This window comes from Rhododendron vialii, chromosome 12a (genome assembly GCF_030253575.1).
Source record: "Rhododendron vialii isolate Sample 1 chromosome 12a, ASM3025357v1".
Taxonomy (NCBI): Eukaryota; Viridiplantae; Streptophyta; class Magnoliopsida; order Ericales; family Ericaceae; genus Rhododendron; species Rhododendron vialii.
In genome coordinates, this window is record NC_080568.1 from 28,699 (window position 1) to 49,886 (window position 21,188).

At 48.2% G+C, this 21,188-nt stretch overlaps 2 protein-coding genes across 3 annotated transcripts in view; both read right to left on the reverse strand.

Moving 5' to 3' along the window:
• On the reverse strand, positions 1–5,066 carry LOC131311311 (uncharacterized). Of its 2 annotated transcripts, XM_058338711.1 has the most exons (8): positions 4,934–5,066; positions 4,771–4,840; positions 2,351–2,482; positions 2,171–2,258; positions 1,176–1,315; positions 729–1,091; positions 523–585; positions 1–323 (listed from the first exon to the last, which is right to left on the reverse strand). In XM_058338711.1, the coding sequence occupies exons 3-8, from the start codon at positions 2,462–2,464 to the stop codon at positions 87–89; spliced, it is 1,005 nt and encodes a 334-aa protein (XP_058194694.1). In that variant the 5' UTR covers positions 2,465–2,482; positions 4,771–4,840; positions 4,934–5,066; the 3' UTR covers positions 1–86. The 2 variants fall into 2 exon arrangements, with proteins under 2 accessions (XP_058194694.1, XP_058194695.1); XM_058338712.1 differs by lacking the exon at positions 2,351–2,482.
• The window catches only part of LOC131311310 (pheophytinase, chloroplastic), a 27,851-nt gene continuing 9,466 nt past the window's right edge, over positions 2,804–21,188 (reverse strand). The window contains 5 exon segments of the mRNA XM_058338710.1: positions 2,804–3,272; positions 4,771–4,840; positions 4,934–5,111; positions 5,239–5,332; positions 5,432–5,543. Of these exon segments, the coding sequence (XP_058194693.1) occupies positions 2,958–3,272; positions 4,771–4,840; positions 4,934–5,111; positions 5,239–5,332; positions 5,432–5,543 (769 nt within the window). The 3' untranslated portion in view covers positions 2,804–2,957.

The window sequence follows — 21,188 nt, forward strand, 5'->3', positions numbered from 1 at the left end:
AGTTCCAATTGACCATCTGATAGAATTCCCGGAGAATTTAAAACATGTGCTTCTAGCATTCCCCTACTGCCATACATAAGAATATCTTAGAAAAATGGTAGCTTGCATTTGCTTATGCTATGATGCCTACCAAAACTAATTGAAGAGCAACCTGCCGGAAGCCGCAAGTGTTCTTCATTGTAACTGACACTTACAAGACACAGGCCATGCGGTGGAGCAGGTAAAGCAACCTTTGCAAGCTCCTTGCGATTTCGAGTTGCCAAAATTTTGGGAACGATGTCAGGTGGAATTGCTTCCCTTCCGATTTGCAGCAATAAAGCAACCTGTCAGAGTAGATTTCAAATGATCTTAAAGCATTACAGGCTACACTCCAAATGCCCCATTCCTACTAACCTCCTAAAGTTCCAATCGCACATACAAGATCATGAAAAAAACTATCATCAATTCCACAAAACTAAGAACAACATAGGCGGACTATGACAAAACTGAGAACAGCAAAAGATTCAAAAGAACTAATTATACCATGTTTTGCACTTGTCTATATAAGAAGCCAGAGCCTTCGACTTCAAGCTGCAAAAGAGGTCCCTAAAAAATGACACGTCAGCCGTCAAATTCATAACGATCATTGGTGTGTATCCGTGCAAAGAAACCGAAAAAGAAATTGGAGAGAGGAAGAAAACCAGAAATCCCATCACCTAAGGTACATAGCTTGGTCAAGTCACAATTACCATTTCAGTTATATCAAAGCGGAATATCTTCTTCACTGGATCTGGTGATCGATCATTGTGTGATGCATTGACAAAAGAAGAAAAGTCATGCTTCCCAATGAAATGTTTTGCAGCTTCCCTCATGACATCACTATTTAGTTTATAAACGTTATGGTAAGCATAGTGACGCTGAAATGGGTCCATGATACTGCTGTTGTATATTTTGTAGTGATAAATCTTGCTCTTTGCTGAAAATCGAGCATGAAATTCAGGCGCTGCAGGGCTAATCTCTCTGATTCGGATATCTGAAGGAAGAAGACCATTTAGGGCTGCATGAATGCTATCCAATCTGTCATAGTTGAAAGGAGTAACAAAGTGTGCCACCTGGAAGCTAAATACAATTTGAGTTCACCTGATTTATGTGTTACTACAATCCCCACAAGAGAGCAGAGGAGAGAATACTCATACCTGACCCCACGCATGGACTCCAGTATCGGTTCTACTTGCTCCAACCAAATGGAGATCCCTCCGTTCTTGTTTTGTTATTTCAGTTAAAGCTTTCTCCACAATGCTTTGTATGGTTGGCGGAGGCGGCTGATATTGCCAACCTGAAACAATGCAATACAGTTCATCCAATGAGACATTGAGAATACTACTCGGAATTATCAAGCTGCAACATAATCAAACCCGAATGGAGAAAAAATTGTATCGAATCGTACCAGTCTCTATTGGGGGTTCTTAAACTAAGAGAAAGAAGGAGAATAATAATGGAAGGATTCCCTTATCCCACTCGGTGGGTCTCATCTCCAAATTTTCAATGACTATTTATATCTCTAGCATGACAACTCAATGAAATGTGGGGGGGCATTAATAATTACCAAGACAATGAAAAGTGAAAACATATGGTTTTGGAACACCATAGCTCTAAAACCATATGGTTTTGGGCATTTTTTGTAGACCAGACCGACCACACTAAAAGTACCCAAGAAGACAGAATACCAATATCCACACACAACGAATAAGATAGATCCAAAGCCATACAGAGCAATGACATCTGCAATAGTGCAAGGTATAAGCTGGTGGTCTTCTACTTGCGTAGGGACAAAGTAATTAATTTGTGCAAATTTATCCACAAAAGATGATGCACAAGAACAAGACAGTGACAAAATAAAGAGTGTTTTTCCATGGTTGACAATGAAATATTAAGTAGAGAACACATACTGGGAATACTGCATCGGTGACGACTCTGCTATAAAGAGTATACACATATATAAATATATGTATATGTATTGTAGCTAAGTGTTGAAGAGTGAAATTCCATCACAACAATTATAAAACCTCCTATAATATATTCTGTTTTTGAATTGCCATAATCTCATCCACTAATCTGATACTAACTTAGATGTCTATGGACTCTTCAATAGCAATAATAATTGACTAGTGAAAGACAAGTTAGGAAACACCTGAAAATCGAGTGCCGTCATAGGCTATAACCATGCGCCACTTATAGCCTGCTTGATTAGGATCCTCCCTGCGGCCGCCCAAGTTATACTAAAATATGCAGTCAAAATGATCAATTAGCATACACAAAAGATACGTCTCTATGTGTGTTTGGGTGTTGGAGAGAGAGAGAGAGAATTAACCGAGTCATCGTCTATTGAGGAAGATGAGTGCCTCAAATTGAGAAGAGCAGGCAGTTCTACCGACGCTGCATAACTCCGCCCTTTGTGTATAATCCCCTTCACGTTTTTAGGCATTACTCGTTCATATGTCCCCTACAAGTATTCTTTTAGAAAGGCTAATGGTAATGGTAGTCCAGAAAATAGGACAGATAGAGTGTGCCCCAATAATCAGGCCTGAAACCATTTGTCCCTATGAGTTCGTTGTTTCTTTTCTAAAAGACCATGTCATCCAGAGTATCATACAACAACTTGTTCTATACGCTAAGCCTTAAACCAAAATCCCTAACCCCTATATCCTAAACCCCATTCCCTAAAACCTACAAGTACACCTGATCCCTAAACCCTGAACATATGTAGCCTTGGTGTGTAATTATAACCTTCTTAAATTTGACAACAAAGACTGCACGCCAAACAGAGCAAAAAATCCATGTTATTACAACACGACATATTCGTTGTTTGTGCGGCAGAATATCAAATCGTCAATGATTAATTGAGGGACTTGAATCTATTGAGATATCAAATAACATACTCAACAACTGCAAGCAGGAGGTAAACAAAATGTGATGTATTACAAAGCAGGAAGAAGATCGTCAAGCCAAGGCAGCAACTTTTCATGCACCAAATCTGGTCTGTCATCATGAGGACAATGACCAACGCCTTCCAGAACAAAGAGGCTCATATTTGGTACTTGAGCAGGAAGAGTCGAGAAGTATGTACCAACAGGACCGTCAAGTGGGGTAAATGGGTCTCTGTCACCCCATAAAACTAAAACAAGTAAGGTGATCCTCGGCATCAACTGCACAGGATTCGGCCCCGGTGGTCCTGTCACTATGGACACAAAAGCATCAAGCGCCCCCTCATCATTTGCTGGTTTCTTAATGATCTGCACATTTATAGGGGAAGCATACATGCTGAACATTGCTCAATCATAGTGCAAACCGAAAGAATGCTAGGGATATAGATGGACGTGCACGGATCTAGCCACACATGTGCCCGGAACCGTTTGATTTGTATGGGCTCCACATCTACCGTGTGAGACCATGTGCATATGATGTTTTCAGATACATCTGTGCATCTCAAGAAAGAGAGAGCCTCAATTCAACTAGAATAAGAGTACTTATTAAATTCCCTGAACTTCCAATTTTGGAAGAGAACACTTCAATTCTTTGTACTTGCATTTTGATTCCATTCTTTCCTATGTTGATGTGTTTCCAAATGGGTCAATTTTGGAAGAGAAAACTCCAATTCTTTGTACTTGCATTTTGATTCAATTCTTTCCTATGTTGATGCATTTCCAAATGGGTTAAGGTTCTTATGACCCTTTGATAGTTTTAAACAATGTCTATTGTTACTGCCAAATTATGTTCCCACATCAGCGGCTTCTATTTAAATACTCATCACTGAATCATAGTTCTTCATGAGTCACTGTTTTATATTGCATCTTTCAACAATTTGTGTTCAAATATGACTTCTGATCATTTCGTGTGGTAAATTCATCCATGTTGAATTATTTAAACCATCTTGACTTTTAATTTTACTTCATCAATTAGTGTTCCCCATACATTCATTATTAATGATCAAGATCTCACCTTCATAACTTGAAGAATAGATTACTCTGGGATAGGTCCGCGACCATTCATTGGAATGTATGGCATTCCGCAATCAAGTTGTATAAAAGTACACATTAATGCTACTTCTTTTCTAGAAAAATAAAAAAATAATTGACACAGTTTGCACCATCTAGGTTTTGCAAGTTTCTGATCCCTCAAAAATCACCAATATTTTTCAAATGCTCAAGTGTTAAGATATGTGGCGAACATTTCTATTAAGTTATCCAATGCCCTCACTCCAAGTCCAATGCAACTTTGTCTTGCACGTGGAGCGACAAAAGCAAACTAAACAGAGTTCACAGAACCAAACATACCAAAAAGTTGACTAAATGCAAACCAAGAGACTTGAACCCGATACCTTCTGAGCCAAAGCTTAAATATGAAGTTAGATAAGGAATTGTTTCCAAAGCTTATGCTGGTAAGACATGGGCCCAACAATATCAAACAAAACAATCTAAAGTTGGTAACAGTGACAAAAAGTATCAACGTCATCTTGCTTTATTTAATAATTCCAGAAAATCAAGTGACTTCGCCCAAGCAAATTTCACTAGAATTGTTGAATAAGGTGGTGTATCAGAATGGGGTTAACCAAACAGAGCATGACAATGTCTCAAGTTTTAAAATTCAACTTAAATTAGATTATGTTTAGCCCATTTAGTTAGTTAAATTATTTATCTTGACATCAATCCAGTCCCCGAGGTTCTTACATGTGTTATGACCCTTATCATTGACTCGGTACCAAAAACATATATTGCAAGGGAATCATTATACCTCTATCAGGTCTTCATCCACAGATTCCTAATTTCCATAAACAGACAGTAAGATGTTCCTCATATTATCTCTGCAATAGCCATGAACCATGAATTTTTCACATTCATCCCACTAATATTCCAGAATGCCAATAAAAAATAATAATGACTAACAAACAACACACCTTTGGGTGACACGCTCAAAGATGAAAGAAGCAATTGCCCTTTGCTTCAATAAGGTGTCAAAAACCCAAAACAAAGGTAACAGCAGCCTAATTCTCCAATCATCAACAATTGCCTTATTGTTCATGCCACCTGCACAATTCAAGAGAACAAGCCCTCGAACCAGGGACTGACTAGAATCTGGTTGGAGAAAACAAACCAACATGTCAAGCGTCAACCTATCAAAAGGTTTCCCGACTAAATTGTTCAAATAATAATTCAAAAACGAGATAAACATCATGCACTCAGTCAGAACAAGACAACAAACCCGAGGCAGCAATAACGCAAGCAAGACTACCAACGGAGTTCCCTATTAGTACAGTCAGCCTTTGCACAATTTCATCCAAGAAATCCAAAATTAACTGCTGACATTGAGTCCGTATGGGTGAGACAACAATGTCATTCTAAGGGGCCGAAAATTCATTCAGAAGACATGAATTCAAGCATGGTGAGGGATATACCTAAGCCCATACATCCATGGTATATGAAAATCCTTCAGGCTTATCAGAAGCGCCAAAACCAAAAAGGTCAATTGCATACACAGTGTAACTTTGAGCCAGTGTCAAAATATTCCTGGAAGGACAAGGTCAGTCAGTCACGCGTGTCTTATGTTGAAAGGTTCTAGTGCTTTGTAAACGTTGTAGAGGCCGATTTTGGCTTAAAGGGGTTCCTCTGACTAGAGCCGCGATATACCTCCCATTGCAACGCGTGGAGCAAAGCAATGGTCGAACGGTAGTACGACTTATCATTGTCCAAGGTTGTTGGGCATTCGAGGACCCCGGGCTCCAGTAAACTGTGCCGGTTACCCAAAACACCTCAACGGGGCTGACCAACCATCGCTACGAACGGAGAATGCCGAAAAATGATTCAATGAGAGAGAAATGCAACGCTTTTGAAAACAAATGCCTTTTGAAGCTTGGCTCACTTTTGTTAATTGATATTTGGAGAAAACTACACAAGAGAACAATAGAAAAAGCTCCAATTCGGATTGGTCGGATGCTGAGATCCTGTTACGTTACCACTCCGTTCTTCAGCAGCGCGAAGCGTGCTGTTTTGACAAGCTTTTGAGAATTGTTCAATTATGTATTAATCGCCAAATATCAATCAACGCAATGGTCCCCAGCGGAGTCGCCACTGTGGGCACGCGCCCCAAAAATTTGCTTGTGAAATCGGGCGCGGCCCTTTTCGGGTCTGGAAAAGCGCGGAGAAACGCCTCGATTCAGAGTCGCCACTCGGGTTTTAGCGGTAAGAACACCCAAGGAACCGAACTCGAGAACGTTTGCCACGTTTGTTTGATTTTGAAAAGGCATAGACCGGTCCGTCGTCACCTTCGATATCTGAGGTTCGGGAGCCATGTTACGAGAGGGGAAGGGTTTTATGGCACCCCTCTCGCCCAATCCGGAGATCGGTCTCTACTCGGGCATTTTTATAAAACGTTTGCATTTCTCTCTCATTGAATCATTTTTCGGCATTCTCCGTTCGTAGCGATGGTTGGTCAGCCCCGTTGAGGTGTTTTGGGTAACCGGCACAGTTTACTGGAGCCCGGGGTCCTCGAATGCCCAACAACCTTGGATGATGATGAGTCGTACTACCGTTCGACCATTGCTTTGCTCCACGCGTTGCAATGGGAGGTATATCGCAGCTCTAGTCAGAGGAACCCCTTTAAGCCAAAACCGGCCTCTACAGCGTTTACAAAGCACTAGAACCTTTCAACATAAGACAGGAACCCGCAGGGTAGGATTACTTGTTTCTAACCCCATATCCTGTCTATGTGTTACCGCTTTCCTTATCGCATGCTTGTACATACATTCATGACCGTTTTTGCGTAGGAGCATGCTAAGGCGGCTTTTAGGATATCTTTTGTCGAGTCTGTCTTGCGCCCGTTCGGCATTGCCTTGGACCGATGACGAGTCGTGCATCTCGATGTTGCACGTTACCAAAATTTTCAAATCCTTAATCAATGAGACTTCGGGAAATTGATACTTCCTAAGTCCTTGTCTAAAACCCCATCGAGGTTTCAAACCGAAAACTTGGAGCAACGGAGAGAATGGCATGATGCTTACACCGCTCGGGTTAAAAGTGCTAATCACTTACACCAGGCTCCGGCACAGTGCTGCTTATGCCAGCTCGGTTACGGTATCATGCCATCTACACCGAGTTGTTCCAAAATCAAACTTTGAAACTTCGAGAAGGGAGGAAATCAAAAGGCTTAGGCTGTTTTGGCATCCCTTAGTAACATTCGATTCGATCAAGGATACACTGTCGAAAAGAAAATCCGAGGATTCCATGGCAACTGTCTGAGTGGCGTAAAACAGACTCCCCCCTAGTTCTAGAGTCTAGGAGGACACCGACGACGTTGGCATGATCATTTTTCCATTCTTGTCGATTCTTTCAAATAAAATGACTGCAGGCTGTCACTGAGCTCTTGTACTTTGCCGTCTAGTCATGCCGATGTCAAATCAGAATTCCGAAATCAAGAGCCAAACCTACTTGGGACCGTTCGTCGAGTCTGTTTGAGGATCTGATTTGGGGTTCGTCTTTCAGTCAACCGCAACGGAAGCTCTGGCCTGCACTGTGTCACGAGAGGATTCACCACCGACTACTCCGCACGAGTCCCCTCCGTCTACTCCATCTCCGCCAGCATCTCCCAAGCTTGTTAAAACAGAAGCACTAGCCATGGCGGACGTCCCACCTCCGAATCTTGCAGCCGTATTAGCTGATCTGCAGCGCAACCTGGCTATCATGCAACAAAGAGCCGACCAGGCCGACGCCTCTATGGCCAATCTTCAAACCCTAATCGAGGAGCGACTTCCCCTTGTAGTAGGAGGGGAAGGCGGTGAAAGGCGTGAACAGGGAGCCACTGGCCAGGAGGAGCCACTAGTTGAGAATCCCGCTCCAAGCCCAGAAATGGCAGCCTTAGTCGCCAAAATGGCCAAGTTGGAAGAAGCCGTTGCCAAATCCGAAAGAAAGGGGTCGGGAGTACTAGACATGGACCGCCTCTGCCCATTTCCGAATGCCCGGCTGCTCGATCGGTTCAAAATGCCCGACTTTGCAAGGTTCGACGGTACTGGAGACCCGAAAACTCACTTGTTGGCCTATCATGGAGCCATGAAGCTGCACGGCGTCGGGGAGGATGCCATGGCTCAGCTGTTTCCGCAAACTCTTGCTGGTCCCGCCTTCCAGTGGTTCCTATCGCTCGACATCTCCAAGAGACGGACATGGGAGGACATCGGCACGGCCTTCAATGCTCAGTATAGCTACAACGCCCAACTCAAAATGACCACTCGGGAGTTGGAATCCACCAAGATGACTGCAAAGGAGTCCTTTGCAGACTTCATCCAAAGATGGAGAGCCAAGGCCGCTCTCATGCCCGATCGCCCGAGCGAGAAGGATCAGATCCGCATCATCTCCCGTAATCTGCAGCCCGACTTCGCCAAAAACCTCGTGCTGGTTCAGGGCGCAAACTTCGAAACCGTCTATGACTCCGGGCTGGCCATCGAAGAAGCTCTTCAAACCGGCGTCTTGCCCAGAAGTGACAATTCCTCCTCCACCTCAGCCTCAAAATCAAAGCCCCGTGCATACACCGGGAACAGCACTGCTTTGTTCGGTGGCAACAGCTACGCCAACGCGAACTCTGCCAACAACCCCTCTGCCCAAAGCTCTAACCACATTGCCGACATCAACCAAGTTCAAACCCCTCAAAGACCCCGAAACCGCAACCAACCCCGTAACTTCGCCAATTTCGAGGCACCTCTCTCCTCGGTGTTGGAGAAGCTAATCAAAACCGGGCACCTCAGGCCTCTAGCCCCAACTCCACTTCCTCAAAATCCACCCCCTAGCCATAACCCCAGCGCCTTCTGTGCGTATCACCAAATGCCCGGCCATTACACTGACTCCTGCTATCGCCTCCGTCATGCGATACAGGATTTGGTGGACAGTGGCACCCTTCCGACTCCACCCACAAAGCCCAATGTCATCTCCAACTCCTTACCCAAACATGACCTTAACCCTCAAGTGAACCAGATAAACCTCAGTTCCACCATATTCAACCCCACCAACCATATTACCTCAACCATTAACCCAAGACCAGTTGTACCCTTTCCCTCCGAACCAAGCATTAACATGATGGCGGCCGGTTGGGCCATGGAGGACAAAGCCAAGGAGTGGGAAGAGCTTTGCAGTGATTGGACTGAACAGTATAACATGGGATTCCCCGCGCACCCTTAGGTCAATCAAATATGGCTAGACCAGTGGCAGGTAGAATGGAACGCGGCGCAGGCTGACCCTCTGGATGGTCTCTCTTTGTTCGCGCTCTTTTACCAGCCCGAGTTAAACCAAGTCGAAGTGGAAGCCGAGGAATATGTGTGGGATCCACAGCCTGATGGATGGCAATTGGGTCAGGGTCTCGAGGCCGATGTGAACCAAAATGACATCAGTGAGGAGTACTGGGACCAATTCCGAGAAGGGGAGATTGTGCCCGATATCCGTCGCCCACTAAGCGCCATGTTACCCTTGGTGAATTCAATTGCCGACACGGTCGACTGGCGCGTCCATGAGTTTGATCCTACTCTCGACTTTGTCTCTGTGGAACAGCCTCGCCCTATTATTTCTGCTCCCGGAGATGACTGCTCAATCATGGTCCTGGATGCGTTTCCGGCCGACCTCTGGGATGCGGAAGAAACCGTTAAGACCCCACCGCCTGCTGATATTTGGGACGTCGACAACATTGTCGACCGGAACATGGGGAACGAAGTGTGGACCGTCAATGCTGCTCTCGTTGATGGAGGATTTTGGGACGTTCCATTCGTCACTAACCCGGGAGCGCCATTTGAAGAAGAGGCTGCACAGGATCCTGCCTTTTGGGAAGGTCTAGCGATGGAGGACTTGCAATGGGACGTCGCTCTGGGGACAGACTCGTCTGCAACGGTGGCATCAACGGACAAAGGGAAGCGCAAGCTGGAAGAAGTACCGGCCGATCTGTGGGATTCTATTGACTCATCGTCTTGGTGGGATGTGGCCAACGTCACTAGGAGCGGCCGAGTGTTTCAGCCATCCAACCTCCAGGCTGGAAGCTCGTCCAATCCGCTCGGTCAGAAAGCCACTGTTCCCGCTGCTCAAAGAACTGATCCGCTCTTTCCAAATGGGGTTCCAGAAGAAGACGCCATTTTAAAACAGCTCGAACGAATTCCGGCCGCTGTCTCTATCTGGGGTTTGATATCGTCATCAAATGAGCATCGTGAAAAGCTGTCCTCCGCGTTGGCCCGGCTCACAGTACCGATCGACATCACTCCCGAGGCCATGATTGCCCTCGTGCTGCCACTTCTCTCTAAGCACTCTGTCACATTCACCGAGAGGGATCTGCCAGTCGAAGGAACTACTCACAACCGCCCGCTGCACATCACCGTCAAGTGCCGGGGGCATTGGGTGCCAACCGTGCTAATTGACAACGGCTCGGCCATCAACGTTTGCCCAATGAGGGTTGCCTGTCGTCTGGGATTCTCAAAAAGCGACCTAACGCCCTCCAATCTGGCCGTCAAGGCGTACGACAGTACTCGTCGCATGGTGGAAGGAACTCTGATGCTGAAACTGGATGCTGAGGGCTTCGAGATGGACGTAGAGTTCCACGTGGTCGACGTCCCTGCCACCTTTAACCTGCTGCTGGGCAGGCCATGGCTTCATAGGGCCGACATCATGGCCGTACCTTCAACCCTGCACCAAAAAGTCATGCTGGGGCTGCCTACCGGAACTTTAACGATCTGCGCGGACTCTGGGATCCGCCCGCTCACGGATGATGACACGCCTGTCTTGGGCATAATGCACGGGGAAGAAGACTCAGACTTCGGGGGATTCTCTTTCGACACATCTGGCTCAGTCCTCGCCATCGCCATGGATGATGACTTCACCATAAGCTCAACTGTCCTCGAAATGATGAGGAAGATGTCATTCATGCCGGGCCTAGGACTCGGGGTCAACCAACAAGGGATCGCTGAGTTCCCTGTCTTTCCTTCCAACAAAGGTCGCTTTGGTCTTGGTTACACTCCGCCGGCCAAAGACGCTGAAAAGAGGAAAGACACGGGAAAACCCCGAACCCTTTTTGGTAACCCCAACAGCTACTTTGTGCAAGAAGGAGGAGGCTCTGCTTATTCAGGACAGATAGAGCCGTTTTAGGACCCGGAGACTTCCACTTGGCTGCCGGGATTTGAAATCTTTGCTGCGGACACCTGGTCCGATGAAGAGACGGCCGAAGAAAAACTGGCCAAAAAAGAGTTCGAGAAGCAGCTGGGTCAGACCAAGGAAGAGTTTGATTGGCTGAAAACTTTTGATCAAGGGGGTCTGGAGATGCTGTTCTCCCAAGTAGGTTTGGTTGGCAAGGGCGAAGAAGCTGAGGTGCTGATGCTCGGGCCCGACTCCTCAAAAGCTCTCGAGGATCCTACCTCTCTCATCGTGAAGGCACAGGGAAGTCTCAATAACTGCATTTTCACTCCGCGTCTAACATGCATTGACGATGAGTCTGAGTCTGACACAGAGTCTGTCAAGTCTAAGTCTAGCTCAGAGTCGGAGTTTGTGCCTCTTGGCCCTCCACGTCGTAGCTTTTACTTCGAGTTCGAGTCTGTTGTACTTGGCAACCCTGTAGGGTTTTATGAAATGCATGACCCTACTTCTGACTACTTTGCTAGCTTCTATATAAACTGTGTCGACCCTGACGATGAAGGAACAGACTTCGACGGGGACATCCCGGCTGAGTTGCGTTCCCTCATCGAAAAGGAAGACGAAAGGCGTGCTCAGCCTCTAAAAGAAGAAGTAATTTTTGTAAATTTGAAAGACGAGGATGACCCCCACATGATGCAAATCGGTGCAAATCTATCCCCGAAAAATCATGCCGGAACAATCGAGCTTCTCAAGGAATTTCTCGAGGTTTTCGCGTGGTCTCACAAAGATACGCCCGCCATTGATCCTGAACTAGTGCAGCATCGAATCCCGTTGGAGCCTGGGGCTGTCCCCGTCAAACAGAAGCTCCGCAGGATGAGGCCGGATTGGGTTCAGAAGATCAAGGAGGAGGTTACGAAGCAGATCGATGCGGGATTCATACGGGTTGTAGAATACCCCAAGTGGGTGGCCAACATCGTGCCTGTCCCTAAGAAGGATAGAAAGATCCGAGTCTGCGTCGACTTCAGGGACTTAAACAAGGCAAGCCCCAAAGATAGTTTTCCCTTGCCACACATTGACGTGCTTGTGGACAACACGGCGGGACATGCCTTGCTCTCTTTTGTCGACGGATTCTCCGGATACAATCAGATCTCTGTGGCACCCGAGGACCAAGAGAAAATGACGTTTGTCACAGAATGGGGCACTTACTGCTATGTGAAGATGCCTTTTGGGTTGAAGAACGCCGGGTGCACTTTCCAACGGGCTCAAACGACCTTGTTTCACGATTTTATCCATAAGACCATCGAGATCTACGTCGATGACATGATCGTGAAGGCAAAGGAGGAAAAGGACTATCTTCCGTCACTCAGGCAATTTCTCGAAAGGCTTCGCAAATACAACGTGCGTCTGAATCCACAAAAGTGCACATTCGGGGTCACGTCAGGCAAGATGTTGGGATTTCTGATCACCGCGAGGGGAATTGAAGTGGATCCTTCCAAAATCAAAGCGATTCTTGAGATGGAGCCGCCCAAGTCTGAAAAAGGTGTGCGAAGTTTTCTAAGGAAGGTCCAGTTCATCAGCAGGTTCATCTCCAAGTTGACTCTAACCTGCGGGCCGTTATTCCATTTGCTCAAAAAGGGGGTCCCATTCGAATGGACAGAGAAATGCCAGGCCGCTTTCGAGTCTATTCAGAGGTATTTGCAGAACCCACAAGTACTGATGCCGCCAACGCCGGGTCGACCTTTGATTCTATATCTGTCTGTTTCTTCAACAGCCATGGGATGTCTGCTAGCACAGGAAGGAAGCAATGGGGTCGAGAAGGCTGTGTACTATCTGAGCAAGAAGATGGTTGGATCTGAGGAGCGCTATACCCTTCTGGAAAAGACGTATTGGGCGCTAGTTTGGGCTACCAGAAAGCTTAGACACTACATGCTAGCCTATTCGGTGAGACTGATTTCTCGGATGGACCCTATCAAGTACCTATTCGAGAAGCCTGCGCTCACCCATAAGCTAGCACGTTGGTTGCTTCTGCTAGCTGAGTTCGAACTCCAACATGTCACGAGGAAGTCTGTAAAAGGGCGAGTTGTGGCCGAATTTCTAGCCGATCACCCGATCGACGGCCCGGAAGACGTGGATTTCACTTTCCCCGACGAGGAGGTTCTAACAGTGGTCGAGGAAGTATGGACGCTCTACTTTGATGGGGCTGCTAACCAGAGGGGTTTTGGGATTGGAGTGTTGCTAATCACGCCCGCCGGTGCTCACATTCCGCTCGCCTTCAAACTGAATTTCGATGTCACCAACAATCAAGCCGAGTACGAGGCCTGCATCGTCGGAATGGAAGCTGCCATCGCTTTAGGAGTCGAGAAGTTAGAAGTAATTGGCGATTCGAACTTGGTGGTTTCCCAAGCCAATGGAGATTGGAAGGTTCTTGAGGAAAAGCTGAAGCCTTATCACCAAGATTTGGAAGAACTGATTCCTCGCTTCAATAAGGTGACTTTCACCCATGTCCCACGCTTGAAGAATCAGTTCGCCGATGCTTTGGCGACTTTGGCTTCAATGATCGAACTTCCGATAGGTGTTAAGTTGCGGCCGATCGTGATTGAACAGAGGGACTTGCCTACTTACGAGTATGTCAACGCCATTGATAATGTTGATGATGGCCTACCCTGGTACCATGACATTTGGAACTTTGTGGAGCGTGGCGAGTTTCCTACCGAGGCCACAAAAAAGGATCGGATTGCTTTGCAAAGGCTAGCTTCTCAGTACATCATCTGTGGGGGGAAGCTGTATCGAAGGTCGCACTACGGGATGCACAAGCTCTGCGTCAACGGCGTCGAGGCAACAAGGATAATGGAGGAGGTTCACGAAGGAGTCTGCGGGCCTCACATGAGCGGCGTCATGCTCGCTAGGAAAATCCTCAGGCAGGGTTATTACTGGTCTACAATGGAGGCGCAGTGCATCGACTACGTCCGGCGCTGTTACAAATGTCAAATCCACGCGAACTTGCAGCATGTCCCTCCGTCTAAGTTGTACGGCATGACTTCACCATGGCCGTTCTCTGTTTGGGGCATCGACGTTATTGGGATGATCAGACCGTCTGCTTCAAACGGCCATAAGTTCATACTGGTGGCGATAGACTACTTCACCAAGTGGGTCGAAGCCGAGTCCTATAAGACGCTGACAACGGTTCAGGTTGCTCAGTTCATCCGAAAGAACATCATCTATCAGTACGGGGTTCCTCAGGCTTTTGTGTCAGATAACGGGAGTTATTTCAAGGGAAGGGTTTTGGAACTCTTTGAGGAATTTGGTATCGAGATCCACCATTCAACGACCTATCGCTCGCAAACAAATGGAGCGGTCGAAGCTGCAAACAAGAATGTCGAGATGATCATCAAGAAGACTACGAGTCTGCAAAGGATTGGCACGAGCAGCTGCCTCTCGCCCTCTGGGGGTACCGGACGTCTATCCGCACTTCAACTGGTGCAACTCCTTTCTCTTTAGTCTATGGGATGGAGGCAATACTTCCCATCGAGCTTGAGGTACCGTCGCTGAGAATCATGGTCGAAAGCGGTCTTGAGGAATCTGACTGGTTAAGCGGAAGATTTATCGAGTTGATGTTGTTTGATGAGAGAAGGCTCCGGGCTTTGTATCATGTTCAGGGTTATCAGCGTCGAGTTGCTCGAGCATTCAACAAAAAGGTGAAGTCCAGGGGCTTAGTCGAAGGAGACATGGTTACAAAGGAGATCCGGGCCCCAATGTTCGATCCCCGCGGGAAGTTCAGGCCGAAGCGATCCGGGCCGTACATCATTAAGACCATCCTATCCGGGGGTGTTGCTAAACTCACTGACCTCGACGGCAATGAATTCAACACCCTGGTCAACCTGGATTAACTCAAACGTTACTATCCCTGAGAGATGCTCGTTGGGTCGAAAACCACAAGGGTGGGCGATTCCAAGCAAAAGTTAGAGCAGCCTGCTAGACCGAAAACCTAAGGAGGCGGTTCTAGGCAAAAATAAATAGGCAAGAGTCAAAAGCTCGCTAGGCCGAAAACCTGAAAGGGCGGTGCTAGGCAAAAGTTAGAGCGTAAAAGGAGAGGTAAAACACACGAGCGAACCTTAGCCTGAACTACGTTCTGACCTGCTTCCCTGAAAAGGGATACATAGGCAATCTCACCTTGAGATTCGGTCACATTCCATCAAAATTTCGATCCAGGTTCGACATTTTTGGGTCCACATCGCAGTTTGAGGAGGCCGAGCGCAAGTCAAGGTTGCACTGAAGTGAATCAGAAAAGGGGGAAACCCATCGTCTTTTAACCTTATTGCAAATTGCTATTTCTAATACATAAGCTGAGCATAAAAGCCTTAAAACAGTGAAGCATGAAAAATAGAACAAAATGCTTAAGAAGCCTAACGGCTCGCAGTTTATTCTAAGCATAGCAGAGTGGCCCGGAGTCAGTCAATATTTTCCCTTGCATTCACATCGGCTCTCAGCCACTGCCTGTAGCGACTCCTCAGCCCTGTTGAAAAATCCGGCATCTCAGCCTGAAGGGCTCTAAGGCCCCAGCGCCGCTGGTAACCGTTGAGTGTTTGAGCGTTGAAATTCAGGACACGGAAGTCCCCAATGCTGATGCGGTGGTTCTCTTGAGAAGCGCCCAGCTGTCGAAGAGCACGGCCAGGAATGTAGAAAGTAAAGCTCGACAGTCCCGCGATCACCACCCTGTCGAACCCATCGGAGTGAATGGCCATGTCTGGAAGGTCCAGCCAAGGGCACCTCCAGGCAATCTCGTCAGGCTGCATTTGCCGCATGAACTCGTACCAGCCTTCTGTGTCCATGTCAGGGTAGCGCATCTCCCTTTGATGAATCCTCTTCGGAAAGAGATTCCAGCCCGCCACCGGAGGATGCAATAGATGCAGCTTGTCCGACAGCCACAACTGCATGAGAGGAAAAGACAAGTAAGAAGTCAGACAAAACCTGAGCGAAAAGACAAGTAAGGAGCTAGGGAGCAGCCTAAGCCGAGCGTCGAGGTAAAATGAGAACGTGTGAAAAACCGAAAAAAGGTGAGCTGAGTGAGATTACCTGAAGCAAAAGCGGGCTGCCGCTGAAAACGGCCGACTGGCCCGTATACACCAAGTCCAAACCCAAGAGTGTCTCAGCCAAGACCAAAGGGATCACATTCCTTCGTGCCCCCATCTGGGCAGCAACGCTCACAAGTGAAGGGCTAGCCTGCCCGTGGGCCGGCACAAGCAAATAAGCGGCAAGCAAGCAGATTACCAAGGCGAAGCGGCGGCGCCTGAGCGTCATCATTATCCAAATCGCCGTCCGGGCAGTACATCTCGATCAGCCGCATGATATTCATTTGGCCACCCTCGAGGATAGTATTCGCCAGGCCCTGGGAAATGTTGAGTGAACTGGCCAACAGTTTAGGCATGCTCGCTTGGTAGGGCGGAACTACAAGCGTAGGGGACGAGAAGGTCCGAAGGTACGCTTGGAATTCCTCGACAGTGGGGCACATCTCGTCGTCGCCAAAGCGAAAGACATGGACGTCAGGATCCCAGAACCTAAGAGCAGCCTGCAGGAGCGCTGGGCGAAGGGGCACATGTCGAAGAAAGCGGAACGAGGCAAGGCCGTGGTATTGAAAATTGAGCCAGTCAACGCTTAGAAATTGCGCTAACCAGGGCCTAAGTAAAGTCGGGAGGGGGTTATCCATGGAAGGTGTTGAGGTATACTAGGGAAAAGGGGAAGCAATGCAGTCTTGGAAACTACAATACCTATGCCTCAGCTTTATAGGCTTTTGCCTTGCCCTTTCATCACCAACAAACCATCAAACCTCTCCTCTGCAAAGGACACTGCCCCCTGAGAACTCAGAACCGTGTGCAAACCGTGTGGGAGTAAAAACAAAGTGGCCCCTGAAAAAGGACAGTTGGTCAGTCAAGTGGATCTGGCGTTCAAGAACCTGGCGTACGCCAGTTTATAACTGGCATGTCCGTGTCCTCCACTTACTGGCGTACGGGCCTTCTTTTTTGGCGTACGCCAGTAGGATTCACCAGAAACCAGTTTGCAGCAGCTACTGCCTCCGCATGTTCGTTTTCGATTCCGGGGCTGGTTTTGACCGTTTGTGGGTTCCTACAAGCCATAAACATCATTTGAGACTGTGAGAAGGCGTCGGATTCTAAAAGCCATGCCCGATGAAGAGTTTGGACCCCCGGTGGCCCGTTTCAAGCTAAAATCAAGGATACGGGTGGTCAAAACTCGTTTCCGGGGCTCTTGCCAAGTTTTGTCATACCATACACGTTACAAAGGCCTTATGTGACTGTGTGGGGGTGTCGGTTTTGGTCCGGGACCATATCGAGTCATCTTTGGCGTCTTATGTCCATTTTTGTGACATTTTTAGCTTTTCATCGGTTTTTCCTCGCGCCGGGGCAATTCTGCCGGTTTTGATGGTTTGCGCAGGTCTCTCTAAACCTATGTTGCCTTTTACAAGGGTCAATTTCTTTCCCCGGGGAGAATCTTGGAGTTCGGCCTACCAGCGCCCAAAACTCCCGTATCCCCCGCGTGTCTGGGATACGTGTCGTATCATAGGACTTTTCTGTCCATCTTTTCTTCGAGCTAAGTCGATTATGTGCATATACAAGTGTCTATTGTCGATTCAGAGCATTCATCAATGCATGTTGGATATTAGCGGATGTTTTGTTCTTTTTCCTTTACCAAGTCTCACCAAAGTAATGGGAAAACGATAAAACAGAAAATGCTTATGTTATATACTACTGTGTCCAAATGTAAACGGTGGAAATGTATCAAGTATCAAGCGGCACAACGGTTCGGGTAGAACTAAAAGTGTCAGGGCACACTCGCCCACAGAATCAAGAGGCACGCAGGCCCCGTCAAAAGCACCAAGTATCAAAGTAGCTACTCAGAACGTCGAAGTATCTGGCAAAACAAACTAAGGCTCGGTGATAGCCCTCAGTCATCAAAAAGGTCCTCGTCGTCGTCATCCTCACTGTCCTCTACCTCTCGAGGGTCTATTCGGAACCTGGGATCGCTCGCCGAGTCAGAGCCGCTGCTGAGGGACGTCCCCTCTTCTTCTTCTTCCTCTGCTTCTTCCTCTTCTCTCCTTTTCTTCTGCGAGGGTCCATCGGCAAGCTTCTTCTCTGCAGGCCTCTTCCTCAGCTCCCGACGAAACTGGAGCTCATCGCTGGCCGGAGTGATTTGCACCCCCCGTTCCACCCTTGCCGCTGGCCGGGAGGAGCTCGAAGCTGCCTTCTTTGCCAAGGGAGGCCGCACGCTTTTCCTCCTAGGAGCCGCCCTAGCATGTCCCTGCATGGTCATTCAATTCAGTTAGCATACATTGTGCATATTGTATATATTGAAATGCTGAGTGCAGGGAACGTCAAAAGCAATTCTAGTCAAAAGTAAAAGGAAAAAATTATACCTGAGGCTGCTCAACGGGAGCTGGAGCTGGTGGTGGGTAGTGCAACTGCAAAGAGGCGCCGCCGGCTATCCTGTGAAACTCTTTCTCCATGGCCTTCATCAGGCGAGCTGCCTCCCGTACCCATTCTATTGGAGCCTGTGGCATGTTTTGGGGCAAAATCAGAAGACAAGCCAAGCGTACATACTGAAAGTGAAATACGGGAACTACAAAAGGATAAGGAATGTCTTACCGGCCCTGTGATCTCTGCTGGGTCTGTCCTGGCGGGCTCGAACCGAACTACGGCCTCCTCTCCTTCCGCATCCCGCACGGCTAGGGTCCAAGAAAGCCGAGGCAGCCCCGTCGCTGTAGCATAGTCGCTCCTCTCTCTCGGCTGAGCTGCCCTGCTCTCCCAGCTCCGCCTCTCCTCGCCAGCTTCAAGTGTCTCGCTCTGCACGGCAACATGCTTCAACACTCCGAGCGTCCTAGCCAAGCTCTGCCTCCAGTAGACAGCATAGTCGCGCCCAGGCCTCAGAAAGGCAGCAAGCCCGGCCGGAACAGTGAAACGCCTCAGCTCGGCCAGCGTGTACTTGTCCTTATGAGAAGCGTGAGGAGGCAGTGGCCCAGGCACCTGGTACTCAAGAGAGCCCAGTGACTGCCGTGTCACCCGGTCACCCAGGTACCACCGCCACCCAAAAGCAGACTCCAACAGCACCCGGCTCGCTGTCACCACCCTGCTCCGTGCTAGGTACTCAGGCTCAGGCTCGGCGCTACTCCACGGGTTCCAATCTACCTGCAAGACAATGGCACAGATTTTAAAGCGTCAGCGACAGCATTAAAGCAATTCTAAAGGACAGGATGATCAGTTTGGCATGTTACATACCTGAGTACCCGACAGCTCGTCCAGGTACGACCGGAAGGCTAGGAGGCTCCCTCTCGACTTCTTCTTGCCGCTATACATGGGACCCCAGATCATGGCACGAGGGAGCATCCTCAGGTTCGGGCACTTATTCTCCGGCGGGTACATCTTCAGCACCTCATAGGCCCACAGCTGCAAATGGTCAGACAATCAAAGCATCAAAATACAGTTCATATGCAAATCAAATACGAGTGCAAGAAATGGAAAAGCGGGAAGTAAATGACAGGCTTTATTTCTTACCTCCCACACTCTCCAGTAGCCGGCCGTCGCTTTCTTCCCGCGCGAGAACTCTCCCATGAAACCATAGCAGGCACCCAGAGCTGCTCCTCCCCAGTCAAACCTCGAAGCTGCGCCTAAGTCATGGAGGGCCGGCAAGTAGGACAGGTGCACCATGGATCGTTTGTTCGGGTACAAGGTAGCCCCGAACAAGTACAGCAAGTAGGCCCTCGCCATTTGCTCTGCCTCTAACTCCGAGTCCGGCTCCCTCCCATGCAAATACCGCTTGAACTGGTCATAATGGATGGTCTCTGCCTCACCCGCTGGCGCCTGCCCTAAGAACCACTCCAGAGCCTCGGGATCCCTGTAAATCTCTGAGTCAAACGGGATAGGCTCTCCTCCTACCCTCAGGCCAGTGAGCGCTGCGAAGTCCGACGGAGTCACCGTCATCTCCCCAATCAGCAGGTGAAAGGTGTTCGAGGAATCCCACCACCTTTCGGCCAGCGCGGTCAACAGAGCGTGGTCGCTCTTCACGGCCGTCAGCGTGAGGATAAACGGCCGGAACCCTGCCTCGTCAACCAAGGCCCTAACTCGTTCGGGCAAGCTCCTGTACAACTCAAGCGAGCTCGCTGGACCTCCATGGCCCCGAGTGCTGGCCGCCCCCCTCTGCACAACAAAGACAGATAGCAGAAAGAGTTTCATCAGTAATTGCAATCCAAACAGTTAGTCGAATTCAGAATATCAAAGAGTAACTCTACAGTCGAAACAGGCGTCATAAGGGTCGAACAAAGCTACCAGGCACTTGTATTATTCTATCCAGTTCTGCTATCAGTCGAATCAATTCGAAGGTATTTCTTAGTCAGGTTCCGAGCTACAGGGCCTCTTTTCTCTCAGGGTACATCTCTCAGTCGATTGCACGAGTTTTCAGCTTATCAATATGGTCGATACAAATTACGAGGCACGTCGTCCGGGCGTTCAACATGTCATGGCAATTTATCTAGTCGAGTTCAAGTTCGAAGGACAACCCTATCAAGTCAAAGCCGCTTAGGGTCGATTCGAGTTTGGCACTAACCGTTTTGTCAAAGTCATAGGCATCCTACAAGTCGATTCAACTACTTCGAGTGTTCTGTCATTCAAGTCAAGGTTTCAAAGTCGAGGCATGTTGCTCAAAGTCCTACCGACTCAGTCAAGTTACAATTCAAGGTCCTGGCCTACACGCATTACAGTTCAAGCTACAACGGTTCAGAACTACATATTGATTCAAGTGGCAAAGCATGCACATCAAAGTGAGTTCAAAGGAATACCTGCGCCCAGTTCACGGACAGGTGTCTCTGTGGGTCTCTCAGAACAAGCTCTGCGTCGTAGCTCTCCCTCAAAGGTGCAAGGCTATCAACCCCAGACGGAATAAACACGTGTGGCTCGGGCAAAGCGTACGTGGCCGCGTCAAACCTAGCACGGGGGGCCAGCCGTATGGACTCTGCAAGCGTCACCGCCCGCTCAAAAGACCACACCTCCCTTTGGGCCTCCTCGG

Bases quoted from the DNA above. Each gene is read 5' to 3' on its own strand.
- LOC131311311 (XM_058338711.1), bottom strand. From the start codon at position 2,464: ATGCCTAAAAACGTGAAGGGGATTATACACAAAGGGCGGAGTTATGCA. The intron at 2,259-2,350 runs GTTAATTCTCTC...TGCATATTTTAG, and splicing joins CCTCAATAGACGATGACTCG to TATAACTTGGGCGGCCGCAG. The intron at 1,316-2,170 runs GTGTTTCCTAAC...GCATTGTTTCAG, and splicing joins TGACGGCACTCGATTTTCAG to GTTGGCAATATCAGCCGCCT.